The 16,629-nt window shown below is 39.4% G+C and overlaps 1 protein-coding gene across 1 annotated transcript in view; it reads right to left on the reverse strand.

The window, feature by feature from the left end:
- The window catches only part of FRMD3 (FERM domain containing 3), a 148,016-nt gene that overhangs the window by 75,922 nt on the left and 55,465 nt on the right, over positions 1-16,629 (reverse strand). The window contains exon 2 of the mRNA XM_059833898.1: positions 6,658-6,762. Coding sequence (XP_059689881.1) covers positions 6,658-6,762 — 105 coding nt within the window. The remainder of the gene's footprint in view (positions 1-6,657; positions 6,763-16,629) is intronic.

Consider the following 16,629-nt stretch of genomic DNA (forward strand, 5'->3'; position numbering starts at 1 on the left):
TGGTCTGGAATAGAAAATGGAAAACTATAGAAAATTTTGCAAAGTTTAAGTATGCCTAAAATATCCACACATGTTTACTTATGCAGAAGGAAAGGATTATTATAAAAGGGGGGCTAGGGCGAGGAAGGAGTGTACATTATAACTTACTTGAAAATTAACCTATAAAAACAACAGCTGTTTCCCACCACAGTTTTCCCACATTTCAAAATTTTGTTCCGACCTAAAATAATTAGCTCAATTATCTACATTTTTCACATAGTCAGAAGTTTTGAATGTTCTAAACACAAATATTGAAACATTTAATTTGAAACATCTGAAATATTGAAACATTTCCTTTTTTAAATTCTCAAACTCAGTCAAGTTTTTCAATACCCTTAAGTCAAAATGCTACATTTTGGTGGCATACTCTGAAAGAAGACATTTAGGATGAATTAAAGCTTGTATTTTTGCCTGCTTGAGCTCCCTCAATAGATTACAAAACAAAAGGACTGCAAATTAGGTTTGGGAGCAACTCTGCAACCTTCACACAAAAAATTACACACTAATAAAGGGAGGCAAGCATCACTGATAGACTAAATGCCAGCAGGAGTAATTCTGCATAATGTATTTTTTAATACATATATGTATGTGTGTGTACACTGTATAATAATATACTACTACGTCATATAGCTTAACTATTCAAAAAGTCAATCAAGAATAATTCACTAAAAGCCAGACTTAAAAGCACAATTTGGGCAGTTTCATTTGGAACCACAGATGTAGCCCTTTCAGTGCAAACACAGAGACTACACAGTGGAATATAAACTACAACAGAGGCATTCAACACTTCCAAAAAATGGGCAAAGCAACATGAATTGCACACTACCTGCATCAGAATCAATAATAACTCTCCTAAAAAAAAAAGTTACGCTTTCTTGTTTCAGCTTTGATTACATATTCTTTGAAAGAAACTTCAGAAGTTGGGGCCTAGTCTCTATCTCTGTCAATGCTTAATATAAACCCCTTCCATAAAATTATAGAGAGATCTCTTAAAATTCTTTACAAATCTAGTTAAAAATTTTGCCCCATTGCCTCCATTATGGCTGTTCCAGATGCTACAGCTCTCATTGGCCTAATTAAGAAACCACCTCTCTTGCTTAAACGTTCTGTTTCTTTCTACTTTACGCTCTGATGCATGAATAACGATATCCTCTTATCCTTTGTTTTGCTGCACTAAGTGCGTTATGCCCTTCTTAATATTGTCTCGAAAACAAGCTGCCATTCTCTTTATCTTTCTAATACTCCTTCTTCCGATTCAGTTAAACTGATCTGTCTTAAATGCAGACATCTAGATCAGAATAGCTAAGGTCTCATTAGGGTGTAATCTCATCAATACTTCCCTGAAAATACAATCCTATGAAGGGGCAAACAAAGTGTTGTCTTTTATCATAGCCACATCATGGCAGTGGCTTATTGCCAAAACCAGACCAGACAACATTCATTTTATTCATTGTCCTGCATCTCTTTATTTGCTGAAGTACATTGTCACACTAATTGTTGAACTAGTTTAGAATGAATTACCACTTCCCTTCAAAGCAATTGTTCTCAGTCAAATCACCCGATTTAACTTTAGGAAGAAGCTCTTGGTGAATTCCACCTGCAGATATTTACTGAGCTACTGTTTTTGTTCTGTAATACATCTAACCAACCCATAAGAATGTACTGCAGGAAATGTCTCTCCCTTTTTCCTTGGTGGGACCTGCAAGAATTCCACGGAGCTTCAGAAATCTCTTCTACACAGCTCTAAGTACTCTTTCCTGTAAGGAGGCTACGATGATGTGACATTCCTCCTGTGACACCACTACATCTTCTACTTGCTACAGTTTATCTCTATAACCACATATCTCAACAACTACTCCTATAATCTCAGTGGGTTTTGTTAATGTGAATTTCAGGCAGCTAAACTCACAACTGCTAAAATACAAAACTGTGGGGAGAGCCATCACCTAGCTCATCATTTCAAAATCATAGAATCATAGGATCATAGAATTGTTTAGGTTGGAAAAGACCTTTAAGATCATTAAACCCCACCGTAAACCTAACCCTGCTAAGTCCACCACTAAACCATGTTCCTAAGTGCCTCATCCACACGTCTTTTAAAAACCTCCAGGGATGGTGACTCCACCACCTCCCTGGGCAGCCTGTTCCAATGCTCCACCACTCTCTCCATAAAGAATTTTTTCCTAATATCCAGCCTAAACCTCCCCTGGCACAACTTGAGGCCATTTCCTCTTGTCCTATCAATAGTCACTTGGGAGAAGAGACCAACACCCACCTCGCTACAACCCCCTTTCAGGTAGTTCTAGAAAGCGATAAGGTCTCCCCTCAGCCTCCTCTTCTCCAGGCTGAACAACCCCAGCTCTCTCAATAACTTCTCATAAGGTTTGTGCTCCAGACCCCTCACCAGCTTCGTCGCCCTTCTCTGGACACCCTCCAGCACCTCAATGTCCTTCTTGTAGTGAGGGACCCAAAACTGAACACAGTATTCGAGGTGCGGCCTCACCAGCGCCGAGTACAGGGGCACGATCACTTCCCTACTCCTGCTGGCCACACTGTTTCTGATACAGGCCAGGATGCCGTTGGCCTTCTTGGCCACCTGGGCACACTGCTGGCTCATATTCAGCCGGCTGCCAACCAGCACCCTCAGGTCCTTTTCCACCAGGCAGCTTTCCAGCCACTCGTCCCCAAGCCTGTAGCGTTGCCTGGGGGAGTTGTGACCCAAGTGCAGGACCCGGCACTTGGCCTTGTTGAACCTCATACAATTGGCCTGGGCCCATCCATCCAGCCTGTCCAGATCCCTCTGCAGAGCCTTCCGACCCTCGAGCAGACCGACACTCCCACCCAAACTGGTGTTGTCTGCAAACTTACTGAGGGTACACTCAATCCCCTCATCTAGATTGTTGATAAAGATATTAAACAAGACCAGTCCCAAAACTGAGCCCTGGGCAACACCACTTGTGGCCGACCACCAACTGGATTTAACTCCATTCACCACAACTCTTTGGGCCCGGCCTTCCAGACAGTTTTTTACCCAGCAAAGAATACATCCGTCCAAGCCATGAGCAGTCAGTTTCTCCAGGAGAATGCTGTGGGAAAAGGTGTCAAAGGCATTGCTGGAGTCCAGATAGACAACATCCACAGCCTTTCCCTCATCCACTACACGGGTCACCTTGTTGTAGAAGGAGATCAGGTTAGTGAGGCTGGACCTTCCTTTCATAAACCCATGATGACTGGGCCTGACCACCTGCTTGTCCTGTACGTGCTGTGTGATGGCACACAAGATGATCTGCTTCATAATCTTCCCCAGCACAGAGGTCAGGTTGACAGGCCTGTAGTTTCCCACATCCTCCTTCTGGCCCTTCTTGTAGATGGGTGTCACATTTGCTAACCTCCAGTCCACTGGGACCTCCCCGGTTAGTCAGGACTGCTGGTAGGTGATGGAAAGTGGCTTGGTGAGCACTTCCACCAGCTCCCTCGGTATCCTTGGGTGGATCCCATCTGGTCCCATAGACTTGTGTGTGTCTAAGTGGTGTAGCAGGTGGCTAACCATTTTCCCTTCAGTTGTGGGGGCTTCTTTCTGCTCCCCATCCCTATCTTCCAGCTCAGGGGCTGGGTACCCAGAGAACAACTGGCCTTACTATTGAAGACTGAGGCAAAGAAGGCATTAAGTACCTCAGCCTTTTCCTCATCCTTTGTCACTACGTTTCCCCCTGCATCCAGTAAAAGATGAAGATCCTCCTTAGCCCTCCTTTTATTGCAAATGTATTTCTAGAAACATTTTTTGTTGTCTTCTACAGCTGTTGCCAGCTTAAGTTCTAGCCGGCCTTTGGCTCTTCTAATTTTCTCCCTGCAAAACCTCACAACATCCTTGTAGTCCTCCTGAGTTGCCTGCCCCTTCTTCCAAAGGTCATAAACTCTCTTCTTTTTCCTGAGTTACATCCAAAGGTCTCTGTTCAGCCAGGCCAGTCTTCTCCCCCACCAGCTCGTCTTCTGGCACATGGGGACAGCCCTCTCCTCCACCTTTAAGACTTCCTTCTTGAAGAGTGACCGACCTTCCTGGACTCCTTTGCCCTTCACGACTGCCCAAGGGACTCTGTTAACCAGGCTCCTAAACAGGCCAAAGTCAGCCCTTCAGAAGTCCAAGGTAGCAGTTCTGCTGACCCCCCTCCTTACTTCTCTGACAATCAAAAATTCTATCATTTCATTATTTCCTCCAGTTTTCTACTGAGCCATTTACTGATGAACATCATCTAGCTACAATGCCTGAGCCCCAGCATAATTATTCATAAAGTCCCATGTTTGTTATACTACTAGGAGACTGTTGGTTAGCATGTTTCTTTAAGATCAGAAAATGATCAGAACAGTCTTCTGCTGATGGGACAAGAATTGTAATTATAGTTTCACAGTCTTCCTGCATCTGACTGGGAGGTATTCATGCATTTGTATCGGATACAGAGGTAAGACTCAGCTAAGTGAACCTCAACAAAATCAGAGATTCAAAAGAGACAGAGGACATAAAAACAGTATTCCTTTATTATAACATTTGTCTGCAGTTTAGTCCTTAGGATAGGGTTTGTTGCTGAGGAAATATCCACTCTGGGGGAAAGCATTTTATGATTTTATGTATAAATATTTAGAAGGGCAAGCATAAAAAAAAAAAGAAAAAAAAAAAGAGAAAAAACCCAACAGAACAGGACAAAGGGACAATAGAAGATACTGCATGTAAAAATACCTTATTTTGATGAATTGTAATAAACCTGAGCGAAAAATGTATGTTGCTTTCAACTCATCATCCAGAGCATTTAAGTCTGTATAAAGGAAAGTCTCTTATAATTCATGTCCTAATTCTTGAGAAAGTTTAAAATCAAGAACTAATACCCTATTAGAGAAGTTATACATATGCTTAAAAACATGACAGTAATTATAAATCAGCATTCAAAAATACATGTATGGAAAATGTAAGCTTGAGAAGTTTGCTTAACAAAATCCAGCTGAAGAGTGGACCAGATGTAAGCCATCCTACTACACAGGATGGGCACAGTATTCTTAGTTGTGGGATATAAAGGGAAAAGAAGACCTAGGATTTTTTAGGTAAGAACACAAATGTTTTCTCAGCTTGCCTTTTACTACTAACCAAGAGAAAACTTAGGCTTCAGGATAAACTATAATCTTCCATAAATTTAGCACAGAATTATCTATAGTACAAGTTGTAAAAGAACAACTACATAGCCAACAAGAATGTTACTGCAGCAAATTTGTCAATATAGTTAACAGCTCTTTGAAACATGGGAATCACATAAAGTATAACAGGCATCCCAATGGGAGTGGATTTTTAGAGTTTTTTCTGAAGCATCACTTTTCTAAAGTATTCTGCCAAAAACAAAAAAAGTTTTTACTAACAAAACCTCTTGATTGCTGTAAGTAAAATAACATTTCTGTAGCAATTTTTGAGTGACTCTCAGAGAAAGGCCCAACAAAAGTAAGTATTCATTAAGTCCTACCTAATTACAGTTTAACCCAGCACTCCACCTACTTCTTCTATCAATTCCAACCAGGTGAACACTTCTATAATTTTAATGATTGTGAAGAATTAAGCACACTAGTCAGAATAACTGCTAGTTATTCTGCTAATTATTTTAATTTTAAAAGGAGGATGCAATGGAAATGTCCTACTATATTCTATAACATTGAGCAGAGGATGATTCCCTAATTCCAGTGATGTTTGACAACACTAATTAGGGTGTAGCAAGAGATACCCAGCAAAATGTTTTTATCCTCCTGAATCATACAGTTTCAAACTGGTGATCGGTCCAGAGATTAAATGCCAATATATGCCCCCATGATATTTAAAGTCATATCTAAATCTTAATCCCAAGACCAGCAGGACCACACAGTGAAGAAGCAGTTTTGAATTCCACTGTCTGAGGACTTCTGCTTCCTGTGTCAATCATCCTCTCCTACTCTCAAACAGTTACAATCATCTGAAACCAAACAGGGAGTAGCAGTGGCAAATCACCTGCAGAATACCATCTGCAGGACCACCTTCCACCTAAGAGAGATGACTAATCACTGTCCACACAAATGCCTAGAGCACAGGCCTGTAAATTTTAATGCACAAATGTAACTATGCTCACAGGCAGAACTAACCTGAAGAACCCCCCAGAACCTGACAAATCGTACCTGTTTTGTATACTACAGATATCTAAGTCCGTGAGCCCTGTGAGAAATGGAATTGAATGACTGCTTTCAGCTGTTAATTAAACTCAATAAGATTCCTGCCTACATAACCCAGGAAGCATACTCTACAGAAAAATAGATATCCCTAACTCCAGTGCACTGCCAGATCCTAGATCTACCCTGTGAGTCATGCCTATAGATCTTTTCTATCTTCAGTGCCCAGGAGAACTACACAAATCAGAATATATCAATTTATGTGAAACTGAACACATGAACTGAGGGGAAACTGAACACATGAACTTTAGGAACCTCTATGGATTATGGCCTGAGTATAAACCCTCAGAGATACATAACTTTGCATTAGAACTTGCCTGCTTGTTGCAAAAGAAAATCAATTTAGCATTACTTAAAAGCAAACGTAGTCCAAGTTCATATACATACCCGCTGCTTCTCAGGGTCAACGTATCGAATGCCAAAATAGTCTTTTTCCAGCAAGCTGTAATAGTTGCAGATGTGATCTATGAGAAACTGACCTTTAGTTTCCCTCTGTAAAAACAGAAAGAATTGATATATTATTCTGAATATTCTGAACTTGCTGTCTATAAATATTTTTAAAAATCTAATCAAAGTGTCAATTTTTTGTTATGCAGAAGAGGACAAGGATTTGAGCATTCTTCTCATCTAAAAGATGCAGGAGATTGGTGATCAATATACCCCCTGCACATTCACAAATAGATTCATTAAGAAAATATCATCATCACTCCTGCCTCAGGAAAACTCATGCTACTCTAGTAGCTGCACATTTATAACATTTAATATATTACTAGTGACCGTATTTCTACCTGATGTTATAATGGCATAACAGATACCCATTTACATATGGCGTTTCAAAATTGTGTGCGGTTTTTTGTATCCCCCAAGTTTGCAAGCAATTTCGGCAGTGACTACTTTACTGGATCTTTATGCAATGACCACAGCAAGACAGACCCAATCCTTAATTCCCAGACAGCACTACAGTATAAGGAAGAAATGCCCAAATGACTTAAAGAGATATTTTCATCTTTGCATTGCCACAGGGTAACTGCAGCCTTAAGGAAACTTACTGTACACATGATGTTTAGTTAACAATCTCATTCTTTACTTCTGCTTTCTTCAACCTCAGCACTGTTTTTCATGTCTTCTTAATCTACTGTCTGATATGGAGAACCTACATGAATTTTCACATTTCTTCTGAACTAGCTAATGTGATTTTTTTTTCTGAATCATGATGTGTGTGAGTGTTAATACCGGGCAAAAGCTGTTCTCCTAAAACAATCTACTCTAAGCAGACAAAGGTGCTTCACTACATCACAGTGTCAGGTCTCTGCATTTCTTTCCCTCTATCTGTCTACCCCAGTCCTGCACTGAGATGCCTCTTCTGTGGACCAGGTAGCAATTTTGCAGGACTCTACCCTTTGCTGACATGAAACAACTTGAACTTAGCTCTTCAATGCCTACAAAATAGATTCTACACAGGATATGCAATCACATTATATTAAAAAATTACTTAATTGTTCTTCCAAATGACACCCTGAAAACTTTAATGCTATGCCTTATTCAACCTGTCTTTAAGAAGCTAACAGGCGATTTAAACCACAAACAGCATGGCTAGGCAAAAATGAACACACGGCTCCTGCATTTCACAAGGTATTTTACAAAATTGGGCATTATTATCATCTGCATTTCACGTAGGAGCAGCTGAGGCAAAAACAGCACTATGACCTCTCTGAGGTCATACTCTAAAGGGCAGAGGAAGCAATGGCCTCACAACCGCCACTGTCCAGTAAGACCTACTGCTTCCCACAGAAAAATGAGACATGCTTCAAGACTAGAGTGTTAGAAAAGAATGCAATCTGTGAACTACTCTCTATTTTCTCACCTTTACAATTAATAAGGAACTCTGATGTGGATACAGTTGCTTGTCCTTTCGCTCCCATCACTGAACAAATACACTAACTAAATACAAAGCACCCTCAGTTAAGGCACTGACAGAGAGCTGCACGGCCCTTCCAGTGTGCTGGGGCTCCTGCGGCCACTCCCTTCCCTGCCACATGGACCTTCTCTCCTCCCGAATTCACTTCCAGCCACAAGGGAATTGCTAATTTCTCTACAGATTTCTTTTTCCTAGACACGGAGGGCTCTACTTCTCTTCCTACTATGTAAGCCATCTACTTCTGCTAGTCCTTTCTTCCTCCACTTTCTATCTATCTCCTACGTATTTACTGCTCACTATGTGTCCTTTACTCTTCCATATGCTGCTACTTCCCTGGAGGATATCACTGCCTTGTCTGCGCCTTGGTATTTCTGTACTTTGTTTTCCTATTTTTAAACAAACAGTGTCAAGGGATGTTAATGCAATTTGTCTGTTTTCTGTACATGCTCGCTCAGCCTCATGCTTTGCAACGGGCACTGCTACCTTTTTCCCTGTAACATAGCTGCAACAGGTTTCCTTCTGTAATTGTTTCTTTCCAGCCTCAGAACATTTGAAAACTGAATTCTTTGCCGTTAAGAGTAGTTAACACAGACACTGACATTTTTCTATACTGTACCCAGTTACAAGTATGGGCATGCTAGTTACAGCATAGAGAAAACTTTCCTCAAAAGTCAGAGCTGGTATCAAAGATTGAAAAGTACAAAAAGAAAATGGCCACTCTCCCTGGGACTAACAAAAAAAGGTCTACACTTATACAGTCATATCTCAATGAAGTATTTTCTAGCTGAAAATCTTAGCAGTGTCTGCAAACTTTTGTGACTATGTGATAAGCAAGACTGTCAAAATATTAAGACAAAATTGCACAGTGACATTTCAATACAAAGTCAGGAGGAAAAAATTTGAACACAGATGTGAAATTCAAGTTACACACAGTTTTGAGATGAATCTACAATGAACTAAATAGAACTGGGGAATAATAGCTATTAGGTGACTCAGGTACAGTCAAACATGAAAATAGATTTTGCTGACAACAGTGTACAAAAGAAATCCAATTTTTAAAACACTGGAAATGAGGAAACCAGACTAGTCAGATTTTCATCTGACAACATTAGAGGGTGTTACTAGAAGAACAGTCAGTAAATCTACTAATTTCTATAGGTTCACATTCTAATCCATTCATTTAACATGTCCTTTGCTTCACCCACCTAAATAATCACAAAAGTTTTTTGAGTTCTTGAGGAATCTGATAGAAGGCTAAGGCGCATAGGGTGTTTTTTCAATCCAGTAACAACACTCCCTTTCTAAAATGAATTGGTGCCCTAGTTTTCTTGCTTGAAAGATAGATGATGGAAACGAAGCAAACAAAAAAGAGCAAATGAACAAAAGCCTCCAAGATAAATTCATGCTCTAGGAATCCTTAAGCCCTCCATGGATAAATAAAAGGGACTAGTAAATAACCTCACCCTTGGTTAGTATACACTTCAGTTAATAGTGCTACTCAGTCAGGCTTCAAGTTCCACATGTTCATTACCAGATATTAAAAAAGATTCAAGATGGATATAAGTGGCTAAATAGGCACATGCATAATGTAATGAGTGTTCTCATAAGAAATACTGTTCTAAATGTTCCACTGTTATCCTTGTTAAACACCTGAAATTTGAAAAAATTCAAATCATAATTGATACATAGGAAAATACTTGATGTGGCACAGACCACCTCAAGTCTGAATTCATAATAGATAGTGTGGCAAGAAGGATGGGCAATGGTTGTTCATTTTGTTTTCTGCAAGCAGCATCCATAAACATTTTCCACATTTCTCTAACAATGCTCCGAATTCTCCTGAGCTTTAGAATCTGACGATCTTTCTTGTCTCCTGTGTTCTTTGATACACTTATTACATATTATAGTATGAAAGAATATATTGAAACCAAAGCTTATTCTCATTTGTGAAAGAATATGGAAAAACTAAATTAGGAACTGCCAGTCATCCACAACAGAGCACAAGAATGGATTTGGGTCAAAGAATAATGAATGTAAAACATTGCCTGAAATTTCAGACAGTTGCCATATAGATTTCCAATTAAATGATCCTTCAAAAACAAAAACCTAAAAACAACAAACAACCAAACAAAAACAAACCACAAACCCTGCTATACCAGTAAAGTACTTTGCGGCAATTCAGAAAAATATTTTTATGCTACATTTTAGCATCTTTGTCAGAACATGAAAAAAATTACTTTATAAAAAAAGCCATTATTTGAAACACTACTGAAAAATACCAGCAACAGACCACAGGAATCTGAGAGCTTCACAGCTGAAATCTTTGATAATTATACCATAGTTCACCCAGAAAGTCATCAACTATCCTCAAGTAGAGAAGACCAACCCAGGCAGAAACAAGAATCACAAAAGTGTGTAAGCAAGAGAACCAAAATGTCCTGGATTGTAATCAATACATTGTTTTCAATGAAAGAATACCAAGTTAAACAGGCCACTTTTTCAAACAGTCCACTAATTCAAACACAACATCTGGATATCTCAACTGAGATATATTTTCTTTCAGATTTCTGTAACCCATACTCTATGAAAACTGTTTTTTAAAATGGCTTTAAACAAAGTCCTATACTGTAGCCATTCCACACACTCACACAAAATGAGGCTTTTGGAGATTCCTATAAGTAATTTGAGGAATGACTCTCTGATTTGCTCAGATAAATAGGCACAGACAAGATGGGTATGTTTTTCCTAAGTCTGTGTTTGAATATCTGACCTTAATACCACTAAAATCCCACAAAAAACCCCAACACACATGCAAGCAATATAATGCCATGTAAATGACAGAATCCCTGAACACAGAAGGTTAACTTGCAAGTAACTGTAAAGTCTGCTTTTTAAGCTAGATCAAAAGTTTTCTTTTCTATTGAAACAAGTATGTAACAAATTAAACTAGCAGCTGTTGCAAAATAATTAAGCAAAACAAGGGACATTCTCCACTCCAACAAAACATGAAAACATGATCATACAGAGTCCTCCACTGATGGATGCACAGGACAACCTGTGCTTCTTCCTCTAGGAATCAAGTAAGGAACTGCAGAGATGCTTCATTTGCACTACCAGACACTATTACTACGGCTTCCATTTCTGCAACTCTGGAAATTTACGACTAAGTAACCCAATTCCTTGGTAACTCCTCTGTTATGCAGAAACTAATCCAAACAAAGATCTCAGTGGCTCTTGTGCAGTTTCAGTCTAACACAATATCCCAATCTTGTGCTTGCTTTGGGGATTTCTTTTTTTATTCCTAGTTTCTTTGTGCAAGTTAAAAAGCAAGGGAGAGTATATCTTGTTCTGCCCATTTAACCCTTCTTCAATGACGCAAAATGAGACCACAAAACATTTGCGATTGTTTCACAATTCTGAAAGTGAGAGGAAAACCATTTGTAGCAGTTTAAGATCTTGCATTCGGTGAAATGTCTTCCCTATTTGCATCTGCTTCACTGTGCAGTTCTGTGTCTGTTTATCTGAATGTTGTCGCAAGACAGAGCAAGAGTCACAAGCAGATTAAACACAACGCTTCTGCTCTGTTATCTAACCACTGAAGTCCTGCCAGCTGTGCTTATCTCCATCAGGAAGCCACCGACATTACTAAGAAGCAGTGCAGAGTCATAAACACAGTGTTTATTTGTACCAGGGATTTCAATCCTCATCCCACAAGTGTCTTTACTTGTGCAAACAGTTCCCAACAGTGACCCTCTGTGTAAAGATGCTCACATACTTAAGTGCTTGCAAGACTAATGTAAATCCACTCAAAAAAAAAAAAAAAAAAAGTAAATTAAAAGCACAATTATACCAGTATTTCTGTTTAAATAAATGGAAAGTCCAGGCTCTCAGGCAAGGCAAGAATAATGTCTGAATACGTATGCTTGTTTTCTTTAGTGTGTAACTTATTTTGAAGTTCTATGGATGTAAAAAAATTGAATACATGAATTCAAGAATCATAACACCACCATAGAATGAAACCTAACAAGGTCAGAAAAATGGACAAAACCAAGAAGTTCCTCTAAGGCAAAAACATAATTCAGAAAGCAGCTTTACTCACTGAAAACTGAAATAGTATAATTGACAATACCTGACAGAAATTATAAAAAGCAACAGAGATTTACAGATCTAAACTGTGTCTTCAACTGCCACCTCTCACACTTCTGAATTCTCTTCGGACATCCTCCTCCAGTGATGAGATCATACTTCTAGGCTTTTCATGAGAGAAATACCTTGAATCCCAACAGGCACACATCTTCCATTTCATCGACAATTATTCTATAGTTCAGTATCAGGGCCTGCTCTCGTACACAGAAGCGTGGCTGTAAAAGAACATCTGGGAGCAATTCTCTGATCATGTCAGCTTGGGGACCGCTGTCATCACATTTACGTTTGTTTCCAGTGGCACAGCAAAAAAGTTCACCAAGCATCATTGCTGGACTGGGGCATGTGCTATGGAAGTGGGACTGATTTAGTATCAACCTTTCGGAGCTTAACAGGGAGGAGAGCTAAGGGCATGGAGAAGAAAGGCAACTTGGCGTGCCCAAATTCCACAGTATCTTCTAGATGAATTTTGGAGTCCCGCACAAATAGCAACATCAAGAACACAGTCCTCATTCTGCAGCAACCAAAGGCAGCGAGGTAGAACAGGCTCAGCTCCCAGCTGGCAACATTGGGCCAGCCCTAACCCTGACAAGCACCAGTGCCCTGGGCAAATTTCTTAAGGCTCTTTGGATTTATGGATTCACTGAGATTACAAATGACAGTAACTACTCACAAGACTGATACACAGACAGCCTCTTTGCCTTTTATGCTCCCTCTTTGAAAACAGTGATGGGAATATTCTTCTGTAGGTGTTTCACAAGAAGTACACATTGTATAATGCCTTCAAACTGTAAAGAACGTTTAAAAACATGCCTGTTTCATTCCTCAACTAAAATGCTATAACCCTTCAAAAGGATTTCCTTCCTGCTTATAATCAGGACCCTCTGGTATTTTAAACTACTAGAAAATACCCTGGAAGTCTATTGTACAGCATTTAACTGGAAAATTTTCTCAATTGTAAGAAGGGCCAGCTGTAATTTACCTTTTTGTCGTTGTTAAAATTTCAAAATAAAAAAAGACAACAAACTTTTGCTGATAAAAACCCAACTCGGAACTGCCAGATTTTATTTTAAAAGCAAAGTATTTATCACAGAATTTTCTTCCCTTACAATGAGGAATCAATTGTAATTCTACAAATCTGAAACAAATGGAAAAACCACAAAAAATATTACATTGCAATAAAGCAGTTGGCACTTACTTAATTACAAGTGACCTCTTCCATAAATTATGTTGTATGAATTAACTCCTGCAAATCATATACTTCATTGTGTATAGTCAATTACCTACGCATAATTTGCATCAAAATTTTCTAATTCTAGAATGTAGGGGAGAATGGATTTTTTAATCTGTCTCTCTTAATACATTTTGTTATGTATAAATTCACTCATTTCACTACACGATGTTATTAAATGAGCTTTTGTACAAAGGTTTTACCTGCACATGTCCAGATCTTTCTAAGCAACTCCATCACTCATCCAATCTGGCAGAAATAAATCAAAGAATGTGTTCTCAATAGCAGAGTTTTCTTTATCTTTGGTTAACTGAAGGGTAAAAGTGGCACTCTACTACATTGTTGGAAATCCAGCCCCAACACCATCCGCTTACAAATGCCATCCAGGTGGAGCTGACTGACAAGACACAGGCTCAAAAAATGGGAAGAATGGAGGGATGTATGGGAAAATCCTCCTCTAGGGAGGAGAGTGACAAACCCACATGGTAATGCACAAAGCAGAAACACACCTTATGATACCAAAATGTACTGGGGAAAGAACTATACTTGCTCTTATTTATCTACTCGCTTCCTGAATAAAACTTATGGAAGATGCATCTCTTCCTAATAAGCCCCCTAATAAGACAAGCAACAAGAATACATTTCCCTTGGTTGCAATAATTTCAGCACAGAGCTTCCCAGACACATATACTGTAGAAATGCACAGTGATGCAACAACACCAACTCACTCAAAACTAACATAAGTAAAACTTCAGATTTGCATTATCATCTTATTTTGAAGTGGGAAAGACTATCCACTAGTCATAACCTTTGCCCACAAGAACACTTCATGCCTGAGACACGAACTAACCGTACTGCTCTGGCTTTAGAACTCATTCGCTAACCTGGAATGGGTCTTGAAGAACATCATTTTTACAAAGATACCAGTTTTTAAACTCGAATTTCTGAGACTTTAATTAACAGTTGAGTCCCAAGTGTTATACATTAATTAATAGAATACAATTTTTAAAAAAACAACACCACAAACCAACCTCCTCCTACTGTTTCATTTGGGCAACAAATATACAAACACATCTTAAAGACAAAGGAGAAAGCAAAGCAAACAGGAGAAAAATGTCTATGCTGCAAAGAAAAGAAATAAGTGGAAATCAATTTCAAGGCTGTATGTGTGAATGCAGCTGTGGAAGCTCTATTAATCTTAAATGAAACTGTACAGCTAAATGTAGACAGCATTGAAAATTTACCCAGAAATACCTGCTGTAGAGAGGTCAGAAATATATTTGTCAAAGATGATTCCTCTTGTGTGCTACCTCGGTTGGGAAATTAAGAGAAATATTTGAACTTACTTATTTTTCTTTAGTTTTGCACTCTTCATTTGCAGCAGATGGACAGCTTTGTCCATACAACAGCATATTTTTGCCTTTTCTTGAATTAGAGGTTATTGTAGGATGATATTGGTCAAATAATAAAAGATGAACAGGAAAAAGAAACAATTACACTATAGAAAAAATACACAATGCCAGTTCCATGCAATGGAAACTATGGTAAATACAAAATCATACGGAAAAGGAAAATTGTATTCTACTACACACTAAAACCTGTACTGCAGGAGTGAACACAGATAACAGCTGTCATACAATCAGCTCTTGACCTCAGTGCTATTCTGCAAGTAAATTACTCTGACCCAGAAGTAAATTATAAATGAAAAAAAAAAAATATTTATAGTTCACATACTGCAGTTCTCAGAAGTCTCCACCTGCCAGCCAGGCAGGCACTGAAGAAACCACAAATGCAATATTCATTTACAGGGCTCATCATCATTTTCTGTCCTTCTGCATATGGGCAATACGTGATCATTTAGGTTTTATGTCCCTGAAGTGACGGCCTCACAGAATGCTTGCAGCATTAACTGCTCACTTCTGGTAACAGCTTCCATTAGTGCAGCATTCGTGAGGCACTATTGATTTCTTAAAAGGAACTGAGTGCTTCTGTCAACAAATCTATCATTTTATTCAATATTCAGCATTGTTCAGAAAAGCTAACTCTGCTTTCTCTCTTGCATCCTTGACATCAAAGCTAACTTGCAAGACGCAGCTAGGACACACCATCATACCACATCTAGCCAAGCAGATGAGAGATTTCAAGAATGACTTCTCAGCCCTCACCTACAAAGCAACCTAAGAGCCAAATCAGGATTTTGACAAAACTACCTAATGTCCTCCAGTACAGGTGATGGTCAAGAATCCTCCCTTGGCCCCGTGCATTACTGAACCTTCTCGGTGGGTTCAGCAGACCCAGAAAATGAGGCCTCCTGCATATTCTTCTCCAAGTACAGTTCTGAAACTATACCTTTTCTAACAGATACACAGCAGTGTGCCCTTTTTATACAAAGAGAAGTATATTAAAAAAGAAAAGCAACCAAAAATACTTCTAGCCAAACAAAACACTTGCCCAAGAACAGGCAGAATACAGAATCAGCACGGTGTGATACAGCTTAGTCAAACTGCTCACAGAAAAACAACCAACTGGTGAAGGGCAAGAATGCCTCCTTCACAGCTACATTTCAGGGCTCAGCTGAATGTATTGAACCCTCACCATAGAAAGGGTCATGCAGGAACAGCCCCACCGTTGTTTCCACACCAAGTGGGAAGGTACAACCACAGCAGAGAAGGACGAGTTGGAAGAAGAGATGAACAGGGCCGGGGAGCTGCTGTTGCCATAGGGCAGTTGGTGTCCCTGTAATCACTGGTAATGGCACCTCAGATGGTCTCCTTCACCCCCACAGCCTGGGGTTACACCCCCATGTTCCTCTCCTCTCACAGGGAAATACAGCATGAATGCTTGCAAGTATGACATGGGGTGTGTATGCACTGGGTGGGAGGGAAGGAGAGAGAAAAGGAAGATCATGGAACATAATCTCTAGAGGGAGAGATTTTCTAAGTGCTGAATTAATGCCCATTTGAAAGGCTATTAGGGTGATGTGTGAGGCTAAGAGCACACAATATATGACTAGATATTATGGGAATTTGATCCATCATTATGTGGATTACTCCAGAATCACAAGCCC

This window comes from Gavia stellata, chromosome Z, assembly GCF_030936135.1.
Source record: "Gavia stellata isolate bGavSte3 chromosome Z, bGavSte3.hap2, whole genome shotgun sequence".
In the NCBI taxonomy this organism is placed as follows: domain Eukaryota; kingdom Metazoa; phylum Chordata; class Aves; order Gaviiformes; family Gaviidae; genus Gavia; species Gavia stellata.